Here is a 15,363-nt window from a genome sequence, read left to right as displayed (position 1 = left end):
GGAACTTCTTATCAATCACACATTAAATAGTGTAATACAGAATCTCAGTTTTTGTCATTTGTACAAGCAGTCATGAGCTTGACAACATGTTGTACCACTTTACCAGCATAAAGTTCGTAAGTATCAGTCTACCTTGCAGTTTGTAGTACCCCAATTCCTTAGACAGCAAATTATCCAGACTCTGCATGCTACTGGAGAGCTACCATGGAGTTATTCATACCGATGCTAATGTCTAACAAGTACTGACTACGTTTGAATGAAGACATTCAGCAATGGTGCATTCAAGAGGAAAATTGGTTTAGGCAGGGTAAACTCCAGCAACGAATTGTTGAGTTTCTTCTCTAGATAATGGCTCTGGATATTGACAGCCTCTCCATAAGTCTGGGTGAGAAAGTCAGCATGTCTATGTTTTGGTAGGAAATATATTCCCTGTTGAAATATAGCTCTCTTCCTAGCTTATGGTGTCATATTGCCTAAAAGTCAGTGCAAAGTGGCTGAAAATAGCATCAGCAGATGTGTATTAGTTTGTTTGCTAGTAGATAGGAAAGACTGCTATAGAGCAGAAGAGATGCTGTGACAAAATAGTAAAAGAAAGAACTTCCCATTGAAAAGACTAAGTTCAGCAATGGTACAGCTCTGTTTCAACAAGTTCATATCTAGTTCTCATACAAGTGGTCCATTGGTACATAAGATCTACCATTCACAGAAAATACGGAAACATATTCAACATGATAATAATCTGTGACGTTAGGTAATGAATGAACTTTTTGTTCTGACTTTATTAGAAATTGAAGTTCAAGGGCAATCAATCTGGATAAAATACGTTTATTATGTGGTATATCAGCTCAACTGATGAGGACAAAGAAATTACTTAATTGCCTATCTCTTGAATGTTATAACTGAATAACTGACATCCTACCAGTTAGAAGATTTGCTGATTTACTTGACCACTGAAATGTGGATCATTACTTTCCAAGCTATTAAGTGATGTTCATCTTACAATGCATGTAATACATTATGGTAACTATTTCATCACAACTAGGTCAGTTATTTGGTTTAGAAACCAACAGCTGAAAGGGCTTTCACTTTCAAAACAATCAGATGTTGGAGTCTGACAGAATGTGCCATCAGTATTTTGTAATTATCACTTAATTATCATAGCTAGCACAGTCATTTCGTTGAAATATCAATGAGTGAAAGAAGGTGGTATTTGTTATTCTTTAAGTTATTAGACGACAATTTGTGACGAAATTTATACATTTTATGTGATTTTCCATTTGGTTATCAGAGCTAAACCATATGAAATGGAATTGTGATCCTTGCTTTCCAAGCAATCAGTTTTCCCCATTAAAATGCAAGTCCAAGTTAAAACAGTTGGTAACTGATAAATTGAAAATGAATAGACTTATTGACCAGTTTTCTTAAAAACTGAATGATTTTTACACAGCAAAATAGTAGTATAATTTTGTAAAACTCACATTCACTTATCACAGTAGTGGAAGATGTCACAAACAGGACCATAGATTCCTCTTGAGAAAATACTCTACAGGGTGTACAACTCTTTTATGAACAATAAAGAATATGTAGTTTCCACAAATGCAGAAAATAGACTGAGTGACTGAATTTTTATGTAATAAGTCTTACTTCACTGAGGTTATATGTATTTACTTTCCTGTGGTACTAACTAATATGTGTGGATTGAAGTCTGTAAGATAATAGACAAATTCACTGTAGATCAGACATATGGTGTGCAATGCACATGAGCCCACACAGATATCATTATTATATTATACATAATCATCCAACATTTTGTTGGGAAGGTTCCATAGTGGACCCACAATATATTCAATATGAGGGCCCAGAACAAAGTATGGATGCTGCTGCTATGGGCACCTGTATTTAGTTGAAGTTGGTTAGAATGAGTATTAATACAGCATGTAGTGCTTGGATGAAATGTTAATTCTGTTGCTAAGAATAATGATTGAATAGTTTGGTTCAGCTAAATTGTGGCAATAATTATTTATTTTATGGTGCCTATGGAGAACACTGAGGAAAGTGGTCTTGTTACCGAGTCAAAATAACCAGTAAAAAATTTACAAAGGTCTAAAAAAATAGTGTACATGCCTGAGGTAGTCTTTCAAAAGCTAATAGTTTATGTGATAGTATAAATTTATAATACATAGCAAACTTTTAATTTTAAAAACTGCAATATTTATTTAAAAAGGTTGATACTTATACCAACATTACATTGTAATAATATATATCAGATAACGAGAAATACCATAATTGAAAGTGAAAGACAACAAGCATTCAAATCTAGAGTTCTATACTAATTAAAAAAAACAACAAAAAAAACATCTGCATTATTTTTGGCAGAACTCGAGACAAAATCTCTAACAACCCATATTTTTCACAGTTCCAAGTTGGGTGTGTATTATAGATGTATTTAGTTTTTAATTTACTGCAGGAAACATTACAAAGACATGTTATGCTCTTAAGTTATTTAATTCCTCAATTTACAAACTAGAAATATTAAAGGTTGAATTACTTGTTTAACATCACAAACCAATAACTGGAACTGAAAACAAACTTCGTTGCACTTTGAATAGAAAAAGGCAAGGTGTTTTTTAACATAACAACTAGGAACTGTGAAGCTCGAGTCTCCACTAAAGCATTTAAAGCAATTATTTTATTTGTAAATCTATAATCAAACTAGTATTCTTTATAGTTAAATATGATTGCAACAAATCAGAAATTTAATCTATAGTTAATCACAAACAACCTTTTCACCACTTGTTTGGAAAAAAATATCTAAGCCCATATAACTATTATTAAAACAATTTTCTTTTGTTTTCTTTGAAAAATTTAGTGAAATAATCTAAACTATTCACATAAATGATGTAACATAATATTACTTAGAATAGTACTTTAGTATGACAACCTGAGGTTTGGGAAGCCAACTGCATGATCTAGTCAAAATGTCACAATCTTTAAATAAGGCAAAGAAAAATAACTGAATAGCTGGAAAATAGGAAAAAAAAAAAAAGAAGCATTCTGGGAAATAAAATTACTGTTGTTCAATTGGGATAGCTGAGACTATATGTATGTATAAATCTGTAGCTGCCTACTACATACATGGTTGAATTGTAAAACATTTCATGCCAATATTATTTTTATTTCCTAAAGCATTATTATATGAACTTCAAAACTTTTGAAGAAACTTCATTTAAAACACCAGCAAGATTACTGAAAATAAACAATTTATATGAATGAAAAACATTTTAAACTTGTATTATTAATTTAGGTATAAAAAACTTTTTCCCCAGGATACCTGCAGTTGTTAAGCCTAATAGATTTATATAAAGTTTAAGCTTTTAATAATTATCTAACAACTGTAAATTATGGAATGCAAGATAGAAGAAATATAAAGATCACACAAAAAAGAACTTGAATGCTAAACTCAATAATAATACATTTAAGTACTGCCTAATTATTTAAACTAAATTTTGATGGAACTTGAGAATCACAGCTAATTTTTCTTTGTTTGATAAAAAACTACAAGACACCATATTTGAAAACAGATAAATATCAAATATTTACACATTAAACACTAACACTATTGTCAGTATTGCAATAAAAATATTTCACTTTGTGCAAGTTTGCAATAAGTATCTACCAACCTTTAAGTGTAAAGCAATACTTCAGCCATCTACAAATCCACATTCATATAAGAAAATATTACCAGTTATTTATGAAGTGGTTAAAGAACAAGTAATGTCAGAGATCAAATCGGAACTCACATCAACAATATCAGTGTTTTATATCTAAAGAACTCCCACTCCTAAAAAAATTTATAGTTTTCTATGTTATGAACATCATTAAATATGGAATAGTCAGCTATTAGCAGGAATGCAGAAGTAAATACATTATTCATGCAGTTTAAATATAAAGCAATCAATACAGTACTTTGGTCCTAATACAGGATAGAGAACCAAGCGACTAGAAGTTACTTTTTATATAACTAAAAACACAAAAAATAGGGACCCTTTAATTATAAACTATAAGCAACATACTTATTTCTTTAAAAAAACAACAACTTTTTACAAAGATCTTGTTGTAATTTTAAAAGTAACACTTATATTACTAGTCACCATCTAAAAGAAATGTTCACATTAAGAACTGTTAAATATATTATAAAATGCTTAATTTCATACATAAAAATCACATATGCATGCATGCACACTCACACACATCTATATATAAACATACAGCTACCAGGAACAATATAACTTCTTTCAGTGACAGTATTTAGATGAATTAAACAGTATATGAAAAACACACAAGACATGCTGTTTAATTAAAAATTATTGACTGAAGAAAGGATATCTGCATTGCTGTATGAAACAATTTTGGAGTGATCAGGTCAATGTCACACTACCATTTTTAAGGGATCTGGGAGTAGGCTCTCTTAGAAAAATTTTGATAATTTAATGCAATGAGATTAAATCTTGAGCTATTTAACTACAAATACTGCATACACACAACACGTATTGAATTAAAAGAAGCAAGTTTTAATACACAAGTTACATCTATACTTGTCTTGAAAAAGTGGTAAGGCCATAACCTTATTGGCCCTCCCCACTTCCCTATGGCCCCGATCTGAGGATTGTTTCTTAAACTAGACATATCCCTTAATTTCTGTACTACTGACATACAAGTTTCTTAACAGTACAGTACAAGAATAGTTACATATATTCCACACCATTAAAACTTCATTCTATTTCAAAAGTAAATACACTTGACAGTACAGATACTAAGAGATAGGTTAGATTCATACTTATGATCTACATCAACAATTATTTTTACTAGAAGTTATGTCTGCTTTTTATACTATTTTAGTACCAAATGCAGTATCACAAGACACTAAATTGAACTGGACTAGATACTAGAACAAAAGGAAATTAGTATTAGGTGTAAAAGTGTTTTTAATATTTCAGATATATATATATATAAAGATGTGTCTTAAATCTTTATATATATATAAAGATGTGTCTTAAATCTTTCAACATTAACAAAATTCATTCAGTTAGTAGAAAACTGTCCTTAAATCAGTGCCTGTTAACTTTAATGTCTATATTTTGAAACAAAGATATGTTGAAACTACATATAATTTTTAAACATGTTTTAAAAAAGAAAAGTATAATTGACAGACTAAAAGTTTGGTGCAGCTTCCTTCCGGAACATTAAGACATTAGATTATTTTCATATACAGCAACATGCATATACACAATTTCATAAACTAAATAATATACAACTTTTTCTGTTCATTTTGAAGTGAATGATCTATTTATTTTACCTTTTTATCATGTCCTAATTCAAATATTAACAGGCACTTTTAACAATACTCTCCTAGCTACTAAACAATAGCCAAGAGACACTGCATGATTCAAATCTTAGCTCTAGTTTGAATTAAGAGGGTTGAAAAACTTGAGAGAAAGACAATAAAATGAAACTAAGCACAGAAATATTTTACTAAAATATTTATGAGGCAGTATAAATGCCAATGCCTAACTGAATATGGCCTCCTGAATGCATTTAGATCATAACAATTATATCATAATAAAGATATTTTTATAGATAATTACAAACATCTTAAATTACCTAAACCTATACAAGTTTCAAAGTGCATACAAATATGAACTGTAACCAGAGAAAATAAACAAGAGTACCTGCAAGAAACAGACATGATAATTAATCCTGTTACTTTAGTACTCAAAAGTTTTTATGTCAATACACAACACACCAATCACGCATCTTAAGACAAATAGTAGTTAACAATTTCATATTTTAAAGATCCAATGAAACTACTTGGCTAATACAATTACTCAACCTTTCTAATCAATAATTACAAAACACCAAATGATAACACCTTGACAGACAGAATACATGAAAATTAACGATAAAAATAGAGTTCCCCAGAACTAGTATTTCTTTCAACAATATTTATAAAAATTTTATTTCATCAAATACATATTTAAAATTTCCATGGTAGGAGTATTGTAAGTCAAAAGTAGGTAACTGGGTACTTAACAACTAGTTTATAAAGATCTATGTGTGTGAAGTTGCAATTATTTTATCATTAATGGTCTCAAGACAGTATACTAATTCAAAAGACAGGTTAATGGGTACCATACATTCAACTTGATGGGGGGAAAACTTGAAAGAAAATATAATTTTTTAACTAAAAATAACGAAAACAGTTATAAAAATTAGCACCACAACTCTACTCTAAATTACATTTATATATATATAAAAACAGAGGCCAATATCCTACATATGTGAAAATTAAGCACTGATTCTATAAAGCTGTCAATTGTTTGAAACATTAACAAACACCTTTGAAACACACAAACTGATATTATTGGCACAGCACTCACCTCTTTGGACATATCATATGGTTCAGCAGCTAAAATGTAGTATACTTTTCTGAACTATTATTACAAATATTTAAGTTATAAAGAGGCATGCAAGACTATATATAGAGTACAACAGCAAAAGAGAAGGTAATTTTGAGCCACTTGTAATTGTTATTTAATTTTAAAATCCCTTATTTTCCTTTTTTACTGTCCTGTTATTACTTACAGCTGCACTGATTGTCAATTGTATGTACGGTTACAGTCTTATAATTCAAAATTGTTAAAATACATATGTGGAAAAAATTAATATCAACATTTTTGTTTTATACATATAAGCATCTGCTCTGTCCTTATTAATACAACAGAAAAATTATAGTAATATAAGATTTTTATTTTTTTAGCAATGCTACTGCTAACTATATCTACTTAAAATAGAAACGGATTCTGTCTGGAATTCTTTACCTCAACAAAAAATTGGAAAAACAAGCAGGATTTACTTGAAACAAATGCTTTTCTAAAACAAGTAAAAAAATAAATCCAGAAAACCAGAAGTAATACAAAAACAAAATTTAGCTAAACTCCTCACTTTCTTTTAATATTATACCAGTGATTCTAACTCAACTTTTTATTCATACATATTTAACTTGTATTAACATAGAGTATTTCTTCTTTCATTAATAGCCATTCAAATAAACCTTGTTCATTCTTGAATAAACATTCTTTTCATATAAATGAATTTTTTCTTTTAATTTTTTTACAGTAAAATGCAGATATTACCAGAAATGCTACAAATATAGAAAAGTAACAAATGTCTTGTCATGTAGAATATATGTATGGCACCATAAAGCATTGAATAGTCAACTGAATCTCATGTTCAGAGCTCATTCAAATAATATAAAAAATCCTAAACATTCTAACTGTCAATTACAATTTAAAAAACTATGAGAAAATATGTTATTTCTGTATAACAAATATTTAAGTAAGTATACCCCACTAATGTCACTTTCGGACATACATAACATAGCTAAATGGCATGCTTCCAAGATTAAACTATTTAATACTTCGACAACTTTTATCACATTCTTACAGATATATGTTGTAACTGACGACAACCATATGTTTAATTAATTTTAGTAGTAAAACAGGTTAAAACTTCTGCACTACGAAACACAGTATGATTCTTTAAAAGATTTTTAAAGATATGCATCAACTAATAATTTACATTTTGAAAGAAATGTCTTCTAATGATTTTAATCAACTCCTTCTCTTTTAGCTACCTTTAATCTACTGAGCATTGCATGAACACAAGATGTTTTTTTAGTACAAAAAAAAGGTTATTGTTTTCTTTTTTTCTCTCTCAAGTTTTAATGTGTCTCGCAACTGCTAATAATCATTAAAACTGCATCTACACAGATGGTTTACGAAAGTGTTGGCTTAATGCATTGTTTGATAGAAAATATAAATTAAGTTTTTTTGCACAAACTTTCTGACTAGCTACTATTACCACAGATAATTTTTTTTTTACAAGAGGGGCTAGTACTTTCCTACACAATTATAATTTATAACACTTCTTGTTTAAGTACTTGCATATTTTATAAGCAATGTGTAATGGAGGGAGAAGAGTTCATTTTGAGCTAAAAACACGACATTTAAACTTCCAAATCTTAAGTTATTGTATAACAATGCAGATTACTCCTGCTTAATAACTGCTAAAATACTTATATGCTAATATTAAAATCTGCTACCAATACAACTTTTAATGCTATCTAAAAGGCCACATCACTTATACTACATGAAACAACGAATTTGTAGCAAAACTAGATGACTGGATTACACCACAAAACTATGAACAATATATATATATACTTGGCACCAACTGATGTGCTAAATAACCATAAAAAGCTCAGATCTGATTCATAACTTCACATGGCCAGTTTAGCCATAGATCACTGGATATAGATGTCTACAATAACATTTTACTTTCACAATGAATTCTGACAAAGTAAAACTTCAATTCTTCTGTAAGAAGGTGGGACATAACATCATGAAACCCTGAGAGTGACATCACATCTAAACAACATCAATATTTTCTTGAATCTCATTTGAACTATTTATGTAGCCACATGCTATATTTTGTCGAAATCTATAAAACTTTATGAGAAAATGTTAAAAACAACATCTACTTGTGCTACAAAAGGGAGAGAGTAGGGTATATTGAGGCACTTAACAAACTGTTGACTCTATCTAAGATAAAGCTTATCACATACAAGCACTATCATTAGGAAATATATCCAACATCCACAAAAGGTCCACCAATCCACATCACAGCAATGTCTAACAGAGTGGATACACTAAAGCATCATAAACATTAATCATATTCGTTTGAAAATAGTGTGTAAATGTTACACACTCTATAGACCTAAATAATGCAAGCTATAAATTTCAAAAATACCTGTATAATGAATCTACCTGGATATGACTAATTTGTTAGCTTAAATCCATTGTTCTATTTGTCAACCAAAAGGTAAAAGCTTTACTTTTACATTATTTGAAAATAATGACACATAAGACAATAAAATTAATTATATTAACTAAATGAAATGGTATCTTGATGAAAGTCTGAATTTTCTAAAATTATTTTTTCAAAGGAAATACAGCTTTATAAATACAATGAGTAAGAATCAAATACTGGATGTGACAAAACAAATTACCAATGCATTAATAGAAAATAACTGTATCATCATATTTTGAAAAAACAATTTTTTAAATGAACATTATCAATAAGAAAAAAAAAGAGGAAAGAGAGCATAAGATGACACTATTCTTCATTGCAAATTTTGGAAAAACAAAAACCTTAACTTGATACACAAGAAGTTCTATACACTTAAGAATGTGAACTTATGTAAATAAATATTTTGGTTGTGAAAAGTAGACACAGAACATGAAAATTCTTCTCTTCAGGTACCTTCATCTTATAACTGTAGCTGAAAGATTATTTATCCTTTTGTGACATGATACCAGGATTGAAAGGTGTGGCTGTAGAGGCAATTACATTGACTGTGGGCAATGGACTGATTATATTAGTTTTTGTGACCGATATGGTGCTTTTCTCTGGTAGGAATGACTCGCTAGAAGTCTTGCAAGAAAGAGATTCTTGTTCTTCAAGTAGAGCATCATCAGAAAAGGATTGGGATGATGCTAGATCTGGATCCACACTGAATAAAATGGTAGTGACTAAGGCACACCACATGGAGGTGCGAGCTCCTCGGGATGCTTTACTCAGTTCATTAATACTTGCTGCCAAAGCAATAACATCTGCAGAGAAAGGTATTCTGGATGAGAAAACTGAAAAAAAAAGAAAACAAAATCAATTCAGTCATACAAAATAAGCTTCAGAGGATAATTCAGAACTGTTTCTGTTCAGAGGCTTGATGTGGTTGTTGGCCTTATCAAATAAGTATTTACTATACTGTTTTTTCAAAGTTATTAAAATTTTTAATCTTTTTTATTTTGCTTGCATTGGAAAATTAACTAACTGTATTTTTAAACATCTAGATATAATAACATAAAACGAAACAGCAAAATGACTCATAACCATGAAGCGTGTTTTAAAAATAAATATTTGACGATTTAAAAGATAAAACAAATAGCAATTTTCATTTCTTGCTCTAGAACACCAAATTACTTATCAATTACTAAACTTACGATAGTAGGTCACATGAAAAGTATTAATATAATAATTAACTATTTACACAAAAACTTGAATATAGAGAAAAAATATTTTGCTTATTAGTGACAACTGAAAAACCATACAAACAATTACTTTCTCATATGTGACCAACTTTCAGTTTAATTTTAAGCTAGGTAAAAAGTTACTCAAGTGTGTCGAAGTCCATTTTATTATGGAACTTGGCATACTTCAATAACTGCTAAATTAGGGATTTTTGGTTATTTTCAATAATAAACAATTACCAGCAAACCTATATTGATATAGTATGATGTTGATATGTATAACTAAGTATTATTTTGAACAAAACCTCAATTATAATGAATAAAATATTCATAGAATTACACAAATATCAAATTAAAGATGTTTCATGGAAGTATGTGACAGACCAAACATAACAAGAGCTTAACTCTCTTCTATATGGGCTCCATCACTAACCATCTTCACAACTACCACATAACCACAAAAGTATACATACTGTCACAACTTTTATTATAGTAATTGTAATTTTTATGAGTTGCAAGCTTTTAGTAAACATTATAGGTCTTTTGTAGACAAACGTAGTCTAACGTATTAAAGGTTATCAAGCTATCACAAGCCACAAGATGAGCTGTGGCACATATGGACAGAGGTCACAGAGTGTCTTGTGCATAATAATACTAGACAACTTACTAACTTACAGGTATTCATGCCAAACTGATAGCATAAATCCAACAAATGAACTTATAGAGAAACTTAAACATTACTGACATTTTGAATTACTGAAAAAAACACTGGCTTTTACTCATTCAATAGTTACTAAAATAACAAATAGTACAGTTGCCCAATACTAAATGTTTTATTTTTTTCAAATTGATTGTGTTAATTTCAAACAAAAAGAAGAGAAGAAAGACATGAGCAATAATTTGGTTTCCCCAAATTAAGAATTTAAAAATGCTAAATTATTACATGTCCTTGTGACTGTAACTATCTTACCTTTATCTTCTTGGAATCTGTTACCACTACCACGATGACGATTGGTTGCATTAATTATCTCATCTCTTCGACGAGCTTGAACGTTGCGAATGGCTTCCAGCCACTTTTCCATTGATTTATGAATGTTTTTATGTATCTCTGTGCCTCTCAGTTGCTCCATTTTTGCAATTAAAGTAATAATCTGTGTGATAAAAAGAAGTTTCAATTAGATGTTTAAAAAGTATTAATTATTAAAAAAATAACCTACAGGTACATGTAATCTTTTTAGTAAAGCCAAATTATCAATGATTTTTTTTTCTTATAGAAATTAGGTATCTGGCTTTGTAATATAAGAAAACCATATGCACACGTGTATAAGCAAAACAGGTGCATGCACTCTCACACACATTTATGTGTAGTTTAGAATTTCAAAACAGATTTAAAATACTTTTATAAATGTATGTACAAATGTAAAAATTACACTTATGTTTTCTCACTAATTGAAGCATAAAAATAATGTCAACTTACTAAAATTTGTACTAAATGAAAAAGAAAATTAAAATTGTTGCATAAGTTTGTGTTTTTGACATTTCAAAAGCTTAACAATTTAGAAGTAACATTTAAATATTTAATTTTTATTACTATTTCTTGCAATTAAAAAAGACATATGCTACAACTAGGGTTATTTACAGCCTACCTGGTGTTTTACTAAAGAAACATACAAACAAGTTAAATAGTAAAAGAATCTTTTAGCTTGAAAGAAATACCCATGTATGTAGGACAAGCTAAGAAAAACTAAAGACCAAAATAATCTATCATTTTCAGAAATTTCTCTTCCAACCACACATACATATGAAAAACAAGAGTAAAAAAAATTACTTACAACTCCACCCACAATGGTATATTTTTTGTGCACAAAAACTAAGTGAATTAGTGATAGCCACTGTTTATATATTTTATACAAAATCCCTTTCTAGAAACTTAGTAAACAATACATTTTCAACACAAAATTACAGCTTTTATATTCCTTTGTGCTATTTCGAAAGAAAATATTATAGTTCTTAAAAAATGATTTAGGTAAGAGGGCAATGTGAATGGATACTTAATATTGCTCCTCAACACATTCATTGCTGCCTCAGAAACCAATACCTGTGCCAGGTGCCATTGGGTTGTTTTTTGTAGAAGCATTTTAATAATGCAAGCTAATATCAAAGAGTATTTATGGGCTATTTATGCTATGGTGCACATGAGCATCACTTGCTCTGCTGTTAACATACTTTTAGGAGTGCCACATAACAAACACACACATTTTCTTTTATATATATATTGACATGGTTTGGGAGTACTTTTTTAAATGTTCAAAAAGGTAAGTTATAGTTATGGGAATATCACATCTGTTAACGTATTTTTCTAACATACACCAAATGTAGAATGGCAGATAAAATGTAATAAGTATGTCTGACTAATTTTCAGTCATTGTTTATTGATGAGCTATATGATTCTATAGGTTAATCCTCACAATAATGTACTGTGTCTTTACACTTTTCTACTTCAAAACACTCCTGAAAATGTTTTGAATTTTTCTTTCTTAACGTGGGCTTTGAAGGAACACCATTTTTATCCATTTTATAAAATTATACAATTCACAGCCAAGAAATATTCCTATGAGAGGTGACCCTCAAGCTAGTGTCATTGTAACAGAACTGACTTCTAACACATGTCAACTCCAATAAAATGCATGTGCTTCAATGTTTACGATGAAGCACATATTGGTTGTCTAACGTTGTATTTTAGGTCAAAAAGTGCAAAGAAGCTAACAAATAAAAAATAAATTCATGCTGGTAGGTAATGTTATATAGAAATTTGGGATAAAAAAAATAAAATTGAAACACTATGGCATGACTTAACAAGTGTTTAATATAAACTACAAGTAGCAAAATGACTTGTACTTTATGCAGCCACTTTTTTGATAACATTAATTAATAAAGTGGCAAAAAATAACACATCTCACTTGCACAAACATCGAAGTAGCAAGGATGAATAAAGTTTAAATTAACAAGTATTAATGATATAAACAGAAATTAAATGAGTAAACTTATGATAATATAAATACACTTCATAATTTATCAATATAGGTAACAATGACTTATTTCGTAAAATGGGTTTGTGGCTAATCATCAGATCTCAAACTAAAGTATGATGGAAGTTCTGTATCAATCACAAGATTTCAGTCTCCACATACATTTTAATAAAAAATTAGTTATGAAAAAAAGATAAAAAATTAAATGACTCAGATAAAAGTGGCACTGACTTTACCGATTTTTTTTAATTCAGTTACCATTTGTCAATTTTAGATAAATTAAAAATATTTAATATAATTTAAGCATAGTTACTACATATCTTTAAACAAAAAGTAGGTATTTAGGGGCTGTAAACAAATAAAATGCACACTAATTATTAAAATCCCACACATACAAAGAAATTACCACAAAAAAGGTATAAACCTATGTGTATTCAGGGTAGGGGGGCAGGGTTGTCAAAATGCACATCATTGTTTCACACCGTTACTTTCAAAATTTATCTCAGCAATTTACCATCAATATACGTTAATAAATTTGGCATCAAAATAAAGTTTATAATTCAAATTTTAATACTTAATTTTAACTTTTTAAATTTGAATGCAAATATTTAAATAAATTCTTAATCTTCACTTATCTGCTGTGGATTACCCTTTTTATATTTTCTTTCTTTCCTTATATGGGTTTCAGAATTTCCACCAAATACATACCCCAGCTACAGATGTTGACAGGCAAATCTCTCATCTTTATTTTCTCACATATCAATGAACTTATTAAACCCACCACAGAAACTCCACACAACTCTTCACGCTCTTGAAATCACATAGTTACTCATACTTACTTGTCAAACATACATATCTTTAACCAATACAAAGAAAATTTTGCAAACTGTGTGATTATAAATAATTCATGTAGAGTTAATAATATATATATGACTGAAGGAAGACTAACTTACTTTTGCATGTTCTCTTAATTCATCAACTATTAAACGATCAACACGAGAAGGGTTTGGAGGCAGCCGAGGAATAGGAATGTTATTGGTGCTAGATATTTTTTTACCCGGATTTTGTCTTGCCAACTCAGCTTCAGTCTGAAAAACAGTGAGCATTTTTTACAAGCTGAAACAAAATCTTGGAAATTTCCTTAAAATAAAGACTAGTGAGAGAACCCATTAACTCTCTCAACATAAGCTCTGTCAATCTTATTGACCATATAACCTCTTTGTACTCATTTAAAGTCTATATATATTTACTATTTCTAACTTTCAATATAGTGTGTATATCTCTAAACATTTTGGTAGTCTTTCATATACAAAAAGCTTTTTTTATGTGAAGTACTTTTAATAATTATTTAATATTTAATAAAATATATTGAGTATTTGTTTTCAGAAACTCCACATGCAAAGTAATTTTCATGTTAAGATTAAAATACCTTTTCTCAGTTCAAAAATCTCAAATTTCCTTTGTGTAATATTTAAAACCTCCTAAATACATTTCAAATGATTATTTAAATAAAATTTTATATTCGTTATTTTCTCTACCATATCTCAAAACTGTATCTGCTAATTTGACTGATCTCATAACAACCAAAAAGAAATGGAAAATAAATCTAAATTACCCTATTGTCTTTCTAGAACTTCAAATTTTTACATGAAACTGCATTCATTTATTCTAAATAGCTAAGCTTTTACATCTATTTATGATTAAAAGTTATTGCTCTTTGAACCATGTCTAACTACTATCTGTAATATTACAAGTTTTAAAATTGTTTAGGTCATGTACAGCTCCCATTACCCTGTCAAATTACATTATCTATGAGCTATTACAAGCTACTTGCATACCTACCTTGTAGGACAATTATATTATATCATTATTTATTTTACGTATTAACTAACCTAAGAAGATCCCTATTTTTACTTTTATAATAATAAATAAAGAATAAATGTGAAAACTATCTACAATTTTACAGATATTATAAAACTGAAAGTCAAGTTAAGAAATATATTAAACAACTTGAGAATGAAGAATAAATATTTCAGTTATTTTGTGGTTGGTCATTGCAAGTTACAATTTTTTTTTTTTAATTTTGTTTCCAAAAACATTAGAAATAAAATAAACAATCTGTAAGTTAAGAGTCTGGATACAAGGTGAAGAATTGCATGATCAGTACATGTACCAATTTCTATGTT

General features: G+C 29.1%; 1 protein-coding gene across 3 annotated transcripts in view; it reads right to left on the bottom strand.

Moving 5' to 3' along the window:
• Positions 1-2,188: 2,188 nt before the first annotated feature.
• The window catches only part of LOC143225067 (uncharacterized), an 80,105-nt gene continuing 66,930 nt past the window's right edge, over positions 2,189-15,363 (bottom strand). For 2 of the 3 annotated variants that reach the window (XM_076453766.1, XM_076453767.1), the window contains exons 11-13: positions 14,131-14,265; positions 11,119-11,299; positions 2,189-9,761 (exon numbers count right to left, since the gene is read on the bottom strand). In XM_076453766.1, the coding sequence (XP_076309881.1) occupies positions 9,409-9,761; positions 11,119-11,299; positions 14,131-14,265 (669 nt within the window). In that variant the 3' untranslated portion in view covers positions 2,189-9,408. The remainder of the gene's footprint in view (positions 9,762-11,118; positions 11,300-14,130; positions 14,266-15,363) is intronic. The other variant, XM_076453768.1, reaches the window with a different exon arrangement.

Source organism: Tachypleus tridentatus, chromosome 9, assembly GCF_004210375.1.
Source record: "Tachypleus tridentatus isolate NWPU-2018 chromosome 9, ASM421037v1, whole genome shotgun sequence".
NCBI lineage: Eukaryota > Metazoa > Arthropoda > Merostomata > Xiphosura > Limulidae > Tachypleus > Tachypleus tridentatus.
The sequence above is the reverse complement of the archived record's forward strand: the minus strand, read 5'-3'. Positions and strand labels throughout refer to the sequence as shown.